This window comes from Lytechinus pictus, chromosome 9 (assembly GCF_037042905.1).
Source record: "Lytechinus pictus isolate F3 Inbred chromosome 9, Lp3.0, whole genome shotgun sequence".
Taxonomy (NCBI): domain Eukaryota; kingdom Metazoa; phylum Echinodermata; class Echinoidea; order Temnopleuroida; family Toxopneustidae; genus Lytechinus; species Lytechinus pictus.
In genome coordinates, this window is record NC_087253.1 from 22,450,807 (window position 1) to 22,465,484 (window position 14,678).

The following is a 14,678-nucleotide window of genomic DNA, read 5'->3' on the forward strand; positions in this document are numbered from 1 at the left end:
AGAATGGACCAAATATTGAACACCTTTCAACCAATCAGATGGCAAGAATCTTCGTTTGAGTTATATAAATGGACCTAATTCATGGAACTTCGACATAAGGTTAATCAAGTATTACCGAACATCCTGCCTGAGTTTCAGGTCACTTGACCAAGGTCAAAGTTCATTTTTAGGGTCAATGAACTTACATGTACACCATGTTGGGGGAATCAACATCAAAATCTTAACCTGATCTGATGTTATTTTTGTTGGTAATATTGTTACCGAGGTATCCTTTTTTTCCCTTTTATAGAAAACTGTGACGTAGATGCAATTCCTTTCTCAAATCAAACAACGGCTGATTCTTTGGAAAATGATGCAAGTATCGTTATAGCCTGTAACATTGGCTACTCTACCGGTATGGGTATTCTAACAGAGCTCATGTGTGATAACGGGACCCTTTCTGCACCTGTTCCTGTCTGTTATGGTAAGATCCTATTAATCTTGGATAAATCTGCCTATTCAAAAGAATTGATTTATTCAGACATTCTAGATTTTCAAACTGGCTTTTTGAATGTGCCATTTTGACTCAATGGGGTTGTGAAATAAAGAACAGAGTATTTTTTTACTTTACTTATTTTAAGGATTAATTTCTATAAGAGGCTTTCTCTTTTTAGGCATTTAACTGTCATAAATATTTATAGTATGTTACAATTTTTTTTCTTTACAAATATTCCAAAGGCAGGTTTTTTTTTTTTTTGGGGGGGCTCTAATTGATTGAATAATAAGTACATGTATGTCATTTTTGTTGGTAATATTGTTACCGAGGTATCCCTTTTTTTCCCTTTTATAGAAAACTGTGACGTAGATGCAATTCCTTTCTCCGATCAAACAATGGCTGCTTCTTTGGACCATGATGCAAGTATCGTTATAGCCTGTAACAGTGGCTACTCTACCGGTATGGGCAATCTAACAGAGCTCATGTGTGATAACGGGACCCTTTCTACACCTCTTCCTGTCTGTTATGGTAAGATCCTTTCAATCTTGAATAAAGCTGCCAAGTCAAATAATTGTTTTTTTCGGAAAATGTAGATTTGAAAACTGTTTGGCTTTTTTAAATGTGCCACTTTGTCTTCATGAGGTTGTGAATTTAAAAAGTCATAATTTTTGTGTCACCTGCTTGGCAGAGTGAGACTTTAGGCGCCGCTTTTCCAACGGCAGCGGCGTCAACATCAAATCTTGACCATAGGTTTAGTTTTTGAAATGACAGCATAACTTAAAAAGTATATGGACCTAGTTCATGGAACTTCGACATAAGGTTAATCAAGTATTATCGAACATCCTGCTTGAGTTTCAGATCACATGACCAAGGTCAAAGTTTATTTAGGGTCAATGAACTTACACCATGTTGGGGGAATCAACATCAAAATCTTAACTTAAGGGCAAGTTTTTGAAATTTCATCATAACTTCGAAAGTATATGGGCCAAGTTTATGAAACGTGTCTATGAGAGTAATCAAGTATTACTGAAGATCCTGCTTGAGTTTTGGGTCGCATTACTGATGTCAAAGGTCACTTAGGGTCAACAAACTTTGACCATGTTGGGAGTATTTGTGGATTGTCTTCATTAATTTCAAAGTTTATAGATCTAGTTCATGAAACTTAGACATAAGGTTAATCAAGTATTACCAAACATCCTGCCTGAGTTTCAGGTCACATGACCAAGGTCAAGGGTCATTTAGGGTCAACAAACTTTGATAATGTTGGGGGTATTTGTGGAATTGTCATCATAACTTTAAAATTTTATAAATCTAGTTCATAAAACTTGGACATACATGTAAGAGTAACCATATATCCCTGAATATCTTGTGTGTTTTTCAGGTTACATGACCAAGATTAAAGTTCATCTGGGGACAATGAACTTTGGCTGTGTTGGGGGTATTTGTTGAATTGGCATCAGAACTTAGAAAGTTTTTTAATCTACACATGTAGGTCATGAAACATATCAGGGTAATCAAGTATGAATGATTGTTTTTGCACACGTCTTAGTTCACATGATCATAGTACAAGGTCATGTTGGGTCAATGGACATAGTATGTTATTATCATATGTGTGTTTTTTTTGTGAATAATTATTGAATAGCTGTTTTCAAAGTCAGCACTGCTGCTATATTGAATTGCGTTATGCAGGCGAGACAGCCAGAGGTGTTCCACTTGTTATACAGTCCTAGCATATCGTAGCATTGCAAAGTCGAGACTCCGTCACGTCATCATTGTTAGTGCAGCATACATGCAGTGCGGCTGCGCTGCATCAATTCGGTTTGACATCAAGAAAAACATAGAAAGACAGATGAAAGTAAGAAAGAAGGGCATACTCATATAGATAGATGGGCTTACTCGAGAATCCACTCTCTTTCTCTTTATTAGTTTCAATAATATTTTAGAGAAACTGACAACATTCAGCATTTGCACTCCGGATTTACATACCCTAGAATTCTCCCAGCCGAGACCCGGCCTCAACCACCCTTGACCCGAGGACTGCGTCCAAGGAAGAGGCCGAGGACAATTTTACGGCCTTGAGACCCACAACACTGACCACTTTTAATATTAACAGTAATAATTGTACATTTCTATATGCTATGGGTTGGGTTGGTGGTTATTTTAAGGGCGTTTGCATTCTACAAGAATATTAACTTTTCTGATTATTATATTCAACTGGGCAGTAGAATACATATCAGATGATAATAATAGTAATGATGTAAATTTATGACTTAATTATCATCAATATGTATATTTCACTGATTACCATCTTATACAACAACTGTAGAAACTACAACAACTGATCCTACGACTGAAGAAACCACACCACCTGACACAACAACAGAAGGAACTACACCAGTTACAACCACAGGTGAGTTAATGTTTTTCCTTTTCTCTTTCTTTCATCCATCTATCTTTACATGTACATGTATTATGTATACTAGCAGAGCCCGTGGAAATTCCACAGGTTTTGGGGGTGTGATTAAGTTAAATAGAATTTTTTCCTTTACAAATATTTCAAAGGCAAGTTTTTTGGGGGGCTCTAATTGATTAAATAATAAGTATGTTATTTTTGTTGGTAATATTGTTACCGAGGTATCCTTTTTTTCCCTTTTATAGAAAACTGTGACGTAGATGCAATTCCTTTCTCAAATCAAACAACGGCTGATTCTTTGGAAAATGATGCAAGTATCGTTATAGCCTGTAACATTGGCTACTCTACCGGTATGGGTATTCTAACAGAGCTCATGTGTGATAACGGGACCCTTTCTGCACCTGTTCCTGTCTGTTATGGTAAGATCCTATTAATCTTGGATAAATCTGCCTATTCAAAAGAATTGATTTATTCAGACATTCTAGATTTTCAAACTGGCTTTTTTTAATGTGCCATTTTGACTCAATGGGGTTGTGAAATTAAGTACTGAGTATTTTTTTCTTTACCCATTGTAAGGATTAATTTGTAAGAGATGCTTGCTATTTTTAGGCATTTTATGTCATGAATATTTCTAGTATGTTACAATTTTTTTTATTTACAAATATTCCAAAGGCAAGTTTTTTGGGGGGCTCTAATTGATTGAATAATAAGTATGTTATTTTTGTTGGTAATATTTTTACCAAGATATCCTTTTTTTCCCCTTTTATAGAAAACTGTGACGTAGATGCAATTCCTTTCTCAAATCAAACAACGGCTGATTCTTTGGACCATGATGCAAGTATCGTTATAGCCTGTAACATGGGCTATTCTACCGGTATGGGCATTCTAACAGAGCTCTTGTGTGATAACGGGACCCTTTCTGCACCTGTTCCTGTCTGTTATGGTAAGATCTTTTTAATCTTGGATAAATCTGCCACATCAAAAGAATTGATTTATTCAGAAAATATAGATTTTCAAACTGGCTTTTTTTAATTGGCCATTTTGACTTAATGGGGCTGTGAAATTAAGAACTTATTATTTTTTACTTTACTCATTGTAAGGATTAATTTCTAAAAGAGGCTTTCTCTTTTTAGGCATTTTACTGTTATAAATAATTCTAGTATCTTACAATTTTTTTTCTTTACAAATATTCCAAAGGCAGGTTTTTTTTTTTTTTTTTTTTTGGGGGGGGGGCTCTAATTGATTGAATAATAAGTATGTAATTTTTGTTGGTAATATTGTTACCGAGGTATACTTTTTTTCCTTTTATAGAAAACTGTGACGTAGATGCAATTCCTTTCTCCGATCAAACAATGGCTGCTTCTTTGGACCATGATGCAAGTATCGTTATAGCCTGTAACAGTGGCTACTCTACCGGTATGGGCAATCTAACAGAGCTCATGTGTGATAACGGGACCCTTTCTACACCTCTTCCTGTCTGTTATGGTAAGATCCTTTCAATCTTGAATAAAGCTGCCAAGTCAAATAATTGTTTTTTTCGGAAAATGTAGATTTGAAAACTGTTTGGCTTTTTTAAATGTGCCACTTTGTCTTCATGAGGTTGTGAATTTAAAAAGTCATAATTTTTGTGTCACCTGCTTGGCAGAGTGAGACTTTAGGCGCCGCTTTTCCAACGGCAGCGGCGTCAACATCAAATCTTGACCATAGGTTTAGTTTTTGAAATGACAGCATAACTTAAAAAGTATATGGACCTAGTTCATGGAACTTCGACATAAGGTTAATCAAGTATTATCGAACATCCTGCTTGAGTTTCAGATCACATGACCAAGGTCAAAGTTTATTTAGGGTCAATGAACTTACACCATGTTGGGGGAATCAACATCAAAATCTTAACTTAAGGGCAAGTTTTTGAAATTTCATCATAACTTCGAAAGTATATGGGCCAAGTTTATGAAACGTGTCTATGAGAGTAATCAAGTATTACTGAAGATCCTGCTTGAGTTTTGGGTCGCATTACTGATGTCAAAGGTCACTTAGGGTCAACAAACTTTGACCATGTTGGGAGTATTTGTGGATTGTCTTCATTAATTTCAAAGTTTATAGATCTAGTTCATGAAACTTAGACATAAGGTTAATCAAGTATTACCAAACATCCTGCCTGAGTTTCAGGTCACATGACCAAGGTCAAGGGTCATTTAGGGTCAACAAACTTTGATAATGTTGGGGGTATTTGTGGAATTGTCATCATAACTTTAAAATTTTATAAATCTAGTTCATAAAACTTGGACATACATGTAAGAGTAACCATATATCCCTGAATATCTTGTGTGTTTTTCAGGTTACATGACCAAGATTAAAGTTCATCTGGGGACAATGAACTTTGGCTGTGTTGGGGGTATTTGTTGAATTGGCATCAGAACTTAGAAAGTTTTTTAATCTACACATGTAGGTCATGAAACATATCAGGGTAATCAAGTATGAATGATTGTTTTTGCACACGTCTTAGTTCACATGATCATAGTACAAGGTCATGTTGGGTCAATGGACATAGTATGTTATTATCATATGTGTGTTTTTTTTGTGAATAATTATTGAATAGCTGTTTTCAAAGTCAGCACTGCTGCTATATTGAATTGCGTTATGCAGGCGAGACAGCCAGAGGTGTTCCACTTGTTATACAGTCCTAGCATATCGTAGCATTGCAAAGTCGAGACTCTGTCACGTCATCATTGTTAGTGCAGCATACATGCAGTGCGGCTGCGCTGCATCAATTCGGTTTGACATCAAGAAAAACATAGAAAGACAGATGAAAGTAAGAAAGAAGGGCGTACTCATATAGATAGATGGGCTTACTCGAGAATCCACTCTCTTTCTCTTTATGAGTTTCAATAATATTTTAGAGAAACTGACAACATTCAGCATTTGCACTCCGGATTTACATACCCTAGAATTCTCCCAGCCGAGACCCGGCCTCAACCACCCTTCACCCGAGGACTGCGTCCAAGGAAGAGGCCAAGGACAATTTTACGGCCTTGAGACCCACAACACTGACCACTTCTAATATTAACAGTAATAATTGTACATTTCTATATGCTATGGGTTGGGTTGGTGGTTATTTTAAGGGCGTTTGCATTCTACAAGAATATTAACTTTTCTGATTATTATATTCAACTGGGCAGTAGAATACATATCAGATGATAATAATAGTAATGATGAAAATTTATGACTTAATTATCATCAATATGTATATTTCACTGATTACCATCTTATACAACAACTGTAGAAACTACAACAACTGATCCTACGACTGACGAAACCACACCACCTGACACAACAAGAGAAGGAACTACACCAGTTACAACCACAGGTGAGTTAATGTTTTTCCTTTTCTCTTTCTTTCATCCATCTATCTTTACATGTACATGTATTATGTATACTAGCAGAGCCCGTGGAAATTCCACAGGTTTTGGGGGTGTGATTAAGTTAAATATAATTTCTTCCTTTACAAATATTTCAAAGGCAAGTTTTTTGGGGGGCTCTAATTGATTAAATAATAAGTATGTTATTTTTGTTGGTAATATTGTTACCGAGGTATCCTTTTTTTCCCTTTTAAAGAAAACTGTGACGTTGATGCAATTCCTTTCTCAAATCAAACAACGGCTGATTCTTTCGACCATGATGCAAGTATCGTTATAGCCTGTAACATTGGCTACTCTACCGGTATGGGTATTCTAACAGAGCTCATGTGTGATAATGGGACCCTTTCTGCACCTGTTCCTGTCTGTTATGGTAAGATCCTATTAATCTTGGATAAATCTGCCAATTCAAAATAATTGATTTATTCAGACAATCTAGATTTTCAAACTGGCTTTTTTTCATGTGCCATTTTGACTCATTGGGTTGTGAAATTAAAAACTGAGTATTTTCTTACTTTACTCATTTTAAGGATTAATTTCTAAAAGATGCTTGCTATTTTTAGTCATTTTACTGTCATAAATAATATTCCAAAGGCAATTTTTTTGGGGGGCTCTAATTGATAAACTAATAAGTATGTTATTTGTGTTGGTAATATTGTTACCGAGGTATCCTCTTTTTCCCCTCTTATAGAAAACTGTGACGTAGATGCAATTCTTTTCTCAAATCAAACAACGGCTGATTCTTTGGACCATGATGAAAGTATTCTTATAGCCTGTAACATTGGCTTCTCTACTGGTATGGGTATTCTAACAGAGCTCATGTGTGATAACGGGACCCTTTCTGCACCTGTTCCTGTCTGTTATGGTAAGATCCTATTAATCTTGGATAAATTTGGCAATTCAAAATAATTAATTTATTCAGACAATCTAGATTTTCAAACTGGCTTTTTTTAATGTGCCATTTTGACTCAATGGGGTTTTGAAATTAAAAACTTAGCACTTTCGCACCTGTTCCTGTCTGTTATGGTAAGATCCTCTTAATCTTGGATAAATCTGGCAATTCAAAATAATTAGATTATTAAGACAATCTAGATTTTCAAACTGGTTTTTTTTAATGTGCCATTTTGACTTAATGGGGTTGTGAAACTAAGGACTCAGTATTTTTTTTACTTTACTTATTGTAAGGATTAATTTCTAAAAGATGCTTGCTATTTTAGGCATTTTACTGTCATAAAAATTTCTAGTATGTTTAAATTTTTTTCTTTACAAATATTCCAAGGGCAAGATTTTGGGGGGCTCTAATTCATTTAATAATAAGTATGTATTTTGTGTTGGTAATATTGTTACCGAGGTATCCTTTTGTTCCCTCTTATAGAAAACTGTGACGTAGATGCAATTCCTTTCTCAAATCAAACAACGGCTGATTCTTTGGACCATGATGCAAGTATCGTTATAGCCTGTAACATTGGCTACTCTACCAGTATGGGTATTCTAACAGAGCTCATGTGTGATAACGGGTCACTTTCTGCACCTGTTCCTGTCTGTTATGGTAAGATCCTATTAATCTTGGATAAATCTGCCTATTCATAAGAATTGATTTATTCAGACAATATAGATTTTCAAACTGGCTTTTTTTAATGTGCCATTTTGACTCAATAGGGTTGTGAAATTGAGAACAGAGTATTTTTTTACTTTACTCATTTTAAGGATTAATTTCTAAAAGATGTTTGCTATTTTTAGGCATTTCACTGTCACAAATATTTCTAGTATGTTAAAATTTTTTTCTTTACAAATATTCCAAGGGCAAGTTATTTGGGGGGCTCTAATTGATTAAATAATCAGTATGTAATTTTTGTTGGTAATATTGTTACCGAGGTATCCTTTTTTTTCCCTCTTATAGAAAACTGTGACGTAGATGCAATTCCTTTCTCAAATCAAACAACGGCTGATTCTTTGGACCATGATGCAAGTATCGTTATAGCCTGTAACATGGGCTACTCTACCGGTATGGGCAATCTAACAGAGCTCATGTGTGATAACGGGACCCTTTCTACACCTCTTCCTGTCTGTAATGGTAAGATACTTTCATTTTTTAATAAAGCTGCCAAATAAAAAAAAAATTATACATTTCTTGTTCGGAAAATGTAGATTTGCAAACTGTTTAGCTTATTTGAATGTGCCAATTTGTCTTTATGGGGTTGTGATTGTATTAGCTGTCTTTACACCTACTTACCTGGGTGGGGGTTTCAATTTGAGGAGTTATACATGTATGTGCAATGAGGGATTAAGCCAGCGGAACAAATTTTCTGGTAAATACACTTGTTACTGATATATTTTCCTTCTCCTTGTTGTCAGGGACTTTTGCTCTGCAATGCACCACTGATTCAAGAATACAGTTAATGTATTGAAAATGCCCGTCAAATGACAATGAATGGCTGTGAGTGGTTTGTCGAAAACTCATGATCTGGTACAGTAGTTTCGTCCCAAGTTCGAGCTGACGAAAATATTGCATATATGTCGTTTGTCCAGAACGAAAGGGCTGTTTTTATTCACTAATTTTCGACAAGGACTTCACTGATGTACTCTGTTATGGCGGGCAGTTGAATTTACTCCGTTACAAAACCAAATGTTACCTTTTGTAACAGTGTACCAAGTAGTTCAGTTTTAACGACATTATTTCACCAAGGTTAGCATGACTGATAGAAATGTAGCACAAGTTGTGACGTTCTCTCGATCACTTCAAAATGAAGACTGACTAAAAATCTATCTTGAACACCACGATTTGCTAAACAAGTCCCCCTCATCACTGGAATTAGTACACCGCAAGCAGATCCGTTCTCACAGAAGTTACAATGTATAACAGTTTATATAAGTGTAGCGGCACAGCTTTGCAAGACGACCGGTGGCTGCCCGCCGTCTTGTGCTGCCCACGTACATGTACAAAGAAAGACAGCGTGATGAAGTAACAAGTCCGAAGAGATGAAGTAAAGTTGTACATAATGTTTATTTCAAATCAGTATCAAATCAATGAGCAGGTATAGTATAATAATATCGCACCCTGGACTGGACGACTGACATTGTGGTAAAACTAAACCAACATGGCCTACAAATCGTGAACAAAAAGAACTACCCCACCTGACTTAACACATGCCCTTTTTATCCTTCTCGGATCAAACACGACATGGCAAGAAAACCCTTCCCCAAATCAGTCCTATCACTTTGGGTGCAATGCGCCAAATTAATCCTACTGTAATATTGTATAAAACGGAACTAATTATTGTGTCTATCCTGATTCCAAATTCAAGTTCTTCGGCTTTTCAATATACTTCCCTCTTACATAACTCTCTCTTCACCATTCCCCCAACTGCTCTCTCGATCAACTTTTCCCTCTCTGCAGCTCTCACACTTTAACCACTCCCACTACAGCTCTCTCATCTACTCTCTTACTCAATTTTCTCATTCTACAACTCTAGTGTCTTACAGCTCAGTTATCTTTCCCACCAGAACTGACACTTCAAGAGATGTACTGTACGATCAATATTATTTTTGTTTTGTTTAGTGTATGAATGATCTTTTTCCTGTAATAAAAGAAAAGGAAATCAAATTTAAAACTAAAATTTCATTGTTATTTGTTGCAGTATCGTAACAATAATAATAATACATGTACTATTACTACTACTACTACTACTACTACTACTACTACATGTACTACTACTATACAACTACTGCTAATGATGATGATAATAATAATAATTGTGCATTTATACTATGCAATTTCTATAACGATATATTAAACTGGACATTAATACATAACAGATAATGACGAAATTTGATGATGTAAAAATGATCAATATATATATTCCACTGATTATGTTTTATGTGCTAGTGGTACTATGACCAACAACTGAAACTAAATCATGACAATTATTATCATACATTATCACAATGAAATTCAGATATCAACGAATGTACATCGGGCATCGATGGCTGTGATGTAAACGCCCGGTGTGTGAACAGCATAGGAAGTTATACCTGTGAATGCCAAGATGGATATGAAGGCGATGGATTTTCTTGCAATGGTGATTATATTTCTCATTTACAATGTTAATAATTATACTTGCCATATATAGCGCTTAACAAAGCAACGTTTGATCTGAAATGGAAAATCAAGAAGAAAATCAAGAAAGTCCCTCATGTAAAGGTATAGACGGACACACATTCATATAGTCTGTCTTCGAAGTTCATTCACACAATCCCTCTTAAGTCTCCTCTATGTCAATTCCCGTAACAAGTTCTTTTGTTTGACACCTTTTCCCCTTTATCATGAAAATGCTGACCCAACCAAACGCCCTCTCCCTTTTCCATCGACAAAAATATATTTTGAATGTCATGTACGCCTGCTACCATAGTGTAGAAACATAATCAACTTAACATATGCTATTTTTCGAGAAATGGATAATGGTAACACTACGGCTCTTATTATGCTCGATAGGAGTTTAGCATTTGACAAACACTATCATAATTGAAAGGCTGAACTCATTCGGTATCAAGGGGACTTCACTTCCTTGGTTCATATCCTATCCATCAGAACAATCTCAATATGTAAGAATCTGTAGTTCTATCTCAAAATTAACTGCTATTGATGTACCCCAGGGCTCCGTAGGAGGTCCACTGCTCTATTCCCTCTATATGCAACCAATCAGCAAGATATTCGGAAACATGGCATAAATCCCAGTGTTATGCCGATGACATACAACTCTATTTGTCATTTCGACCTTCAATGTCGTCACTGACCTCAGCTATCATAAAACTTAAAACATGCCTCCAATACATTGTAACATGGCTTGTATCTAATTGCCTGAAACTGCATGATGATGAATCAGAATTTTTAATACTTTGATCAAAGTTTATGCTTTAAAAAGTTGACTAATGTCACGTCTATCTTGGTATTAAACTCTTGTATCACTCCGTCCAAAATAGCCCGTAATCTCGGGGTTATATTTGATCAGGAAATGTCTTTTCGAAATCATATCACTCAAGTCAAACAGAATATCAGATATCAATTACGTAATTTGAATTTCATCAGAAAGTCACCGACTAAACCGGCAGCCGAGATCCTTATCCATGCTTTGATGTCCTCCCGTTTAGATTTCTCAAACTCATTGTTCTGCAACCTCTCACAAAAAACATTTGACAAAACTTCAACGTGTACAAAACTCTGCTGCCCGTCTCCTAACCTACACCAAAAAGTATGATTCCATCTCGCCAATCCTCCAGTCCTTGCCTTGCACTGGCTGCATGTTGATAAAAGAATCCCCTTCAAAAATGTTTTACTACTACATTATTCAGTTTATCCCCCCCCCCACATACCTCGCCGCTCTATCTCAAAATACCAGCCTTCACGTAGTCCCCGCTCACCATACAACGCTCTATTGCTCCATACACCGAGAACAAAACACGAATGGGGGACCAAAGCTTTTATGGAATCAATTGCCTATCCAATTACTTTAAATTTCATTTACCATGTTAACATAAATTTTCAGATCTTAACTCAAAACCTAATTGTTCGTCCATTAACGATTTAATAGTGTGTTTATTCAGGAGAAATGAAAATTATATTCTTTTTTGGTTTGTGTGTGTGTGGTTACTTTCTCTTGAAGCGCATGTGCGCTATATAGGTAGCCATCATTATTATTATTATTATCAATGTTATCATTATTATTATTATTATCATCATCATCATTATTGTGGTAATTGAATGCTAATAATGATAAAGGTAATATTAACCGTTGATGATGATGAAATTAATTATATAACAGTATTAATATTTAACATACTCCTACAGCATTACTATGGGTTATATATATATTTTTTAATTGCGTTTGCATTCTATAATAATATGTTCACGCCTTATTATTTTATTCAACTGGGCATGATAATAAATATCAGGTGATAATAATTATGATTATGAAAATTGATGATATCATAATGATGAATTTATATTTATTAATACATTTACTATATATGACAAACCATAAATGATTTTCACTAATACAATCAGATATCAACGAATGTATATCGGGCATCGATAGCTGTAATGTAAATGCCACTTGTGTGAACAGCATAGGAAGTTATACGTGTGTTTGCCCAGCTGGATATAGTTACATTGGATTTGCCTGCGTTGGTAAGAACGATTTTATTGTATTCTTCCCAAATGGGTTGGATAGATTTTCTTTTAATTGCGTTTGCATTCTAAAATAATATTTACGCCTTTTCTGATTATTTTATTCAACTGGACATGATAATAAATATCAGAAGATAATAATGATGATTATGAAAATTGATGATATAATAATGACCAATATATATTTCACTGATTATGTTTTATTAGTAAATATTATTATCATAATTATCACTAATATCAGATATCAACGAATGTACATCGGGCGTCCATGGCTGTGATGTAAATGCCACTTGTGTGAACAGCATAGGAAATTATACGTGTGTATGCCTAGCTGGATATACTGGCAATGGATTTTCCTGCGTTGGTAAGAACGATTCTATTCTTCCCAGATAATATGCCCTTAACAAGATAGTTAATGGTAGCCTTGATAATGTAAAAAAAATTATATCAATAGTCATCTAAATGATAGTAATAATGATAATGATAATAATAAATAAGGTTCAATTTACCCAGGGTAGCCACTTCAGTTAAACTGTTAAAGGGATGGTCCCGGCTGGAATTATTTATATCCTAATGCATAGAGTAAAATTCACAAAGCAAAATGCCGAAAATTTCATTAAAATCGGATAATAAATAACAAAGTTATTGATGTTTAAAAATAAGCAATATTTTTCGAAAACAGTAGTCATGAATAGTTATTAGGTGGGCTAATGATGTCACATCCCCACTTTCCGTTTTCTTATGTTATTTCATAAAATCATAATATTTTCATAATTATTTTATACTTGTATGAATAATATGTCTCCCTTTTAATGAAATAAGTTGCAGCTATAAATATCTAATGCACTAAATCAGTTGTCAATCCAATTGTTCTAGTTCTTGGAGGAAAAAAAACAATAAACCTAATTTCATATAATGAAATACAAAAGAACAAGTGGGTATGTGACATCATCAGCCCACCTAATGAATATTCATGACGACTGTTTTCACAAACTATTGCTAAACTTTAAAATTCAATAACTTTGTTATTTGTTATCCGATTTTGATGACATTTTTGGCAATTTGCTCATTGAATTCTACTCTATTTATTTAGCTATAAATATTTCCAGCCCGGACCATCCCTTTAAGCAACTGCTCTACCAGTGAGACCTGCATAACATAATGAACAAATCAGGCTTAAATCAAGAGTGTCAAAAAAATTACCGCCAAATATCAAACTTGTCCTTTTTAGGTAAGCTGCTGGAGAGAGTTGTTTTCTCAGAGTTAACATCATATTTACAAGATAATGAATTTTTTTATTCATGTCAATCCGAGTTCAAGCCTGGTCATAGTGTAGAAACATAATCAACTTAACATATGCTATCTTTCGAGAAATGGATAATGGTAACATTACGGCTCTTATTATGCTCGATAGGAGTTTAGCATTTGACAAACACTATCCTAATTGAAAGGCTGAACTCATTCGGTATCAAGGGGACTTCACTTCCTTGGTTCATATCCTATCCATCAGAACAATCTCAATATGTAATAATCGGTAGTTCTATCTCAAAATTAACTGATATTAATGTACCCCAGGGCTCCGTAGGAGGTCCACTGCTCTATTCCCTCTATATGCAACCAATCAGCAAGATATTTCGGAAACATGGCATAAATCCCGTTGTTATGCCGATGACATACAACTCTATTTGTCATTTAGACCTTCAATGTCGTCACTGGCCTCAGCTATCACATAACCCGAAACATGCCTCCAATATCTTGTAACATGGCTTGTATCTAATTGCCTGAAACTGCATGATGATGAATCATAATTCTTAATACTTTGATCAAAGTTTATGCTTAGAAAAATTGACTAATGTCACGTCTATCTTGGTAACTCTTGTATCACTCCTTCCAAAACAGCCCGCAATCTCGGGGTTATATTTGATCAGGAAATGTCTTTTCGAAATTATATCACTCAAGTCAAACAGAATATCAGATATCAATTACGTAATTTGAATTTCATCAGAAAGTCACCGACTAAACCGGCAGCCGAGATCCTTTTCCATGCTTTAATGTCCTCCCGTTTAGATTTCTCAAACTCATTGTTCTGCAACCTCTCACAAAAAGATTTGACAAAACTTCAACGTGTACAAAACTCTGCTGCCCGTCTCCTAACCTACACTAAAAAGTATGATTCCATCTCGCCAATCC

At 35.1% G+C, this 14,678-nt stretch overlaps 1 protein-coding gene across 4 annotated transcripts in view; it reads left to right on the top strand.

Annotated features, from left to right (window-relative positions):
• Nucleotides 1-14,678, top strand: part of LOC129268565 (fibrillin-2-like) — a 115,666-nt gene that overhangs the window by 32,902 nt on the left and 68,086 nt on the right. For all 4 annotated transcript variants that reach the window (XM_064104933.1, XM_064104934.1, XM_064104935.1 and 1 more), the window contains 14 exons: nucleotides 290-463; nucleotides 830-1,003; nucleotides 2,802-2,885; nucleotides 3,134-3,307; nucleotides 3,658-3,831; nucleotides 4,200-4,373; nucleotides 6,172-6,255; nucleotides 6,504-6,677; nucleotides 6,996-7,169; nucleotides 7,680-7,853; nucleotides 8,205-8,378; nucleotides 10,261-10,383; nucleotides 12,366-12,488; nucleotides 12,730-12,852. In XM_064104933.1, coding sequence (XP_063961003.1) covers nucleotides 290-463; nucleotides 830-1,003; nucleotides 2,802-2,885; nucleotides 3,134-3,307; nucleotides 3,658-3,831; nucleotides 4,200-4,373; nucleotides 6,172-6,255; nucleotides 6,504-6,677; nucleotides 6,996-7,169; nucleotides 7,680-7,853; nucleotides 8,205-8,378; nucleotides 10,261-10,383; nucleotides 12,366-12,488; nucleotides 12,730-12,852 — 2,103 coding nt within the window. The remainder of the gene's footprint in view (nucleotides 1-289; nucleotides 464-829; nucleotides 1,004-2,801; nucleotides 2,886-3,133; nucleotides 3,308-3,657; nucleotides 3,832-4,199; nucleotides 4,374-6,171; nucleotides 6,256-6,503; nucleotides 6,678-6,995; nucleotides 7,170-7,679; nucleotides 7,854-8,204; nucleotides 8,379-10,260; nucleotides 10,384-12,365; nucleotides 12,489-12,729; nucleotides 12,853-14,678) is intronic.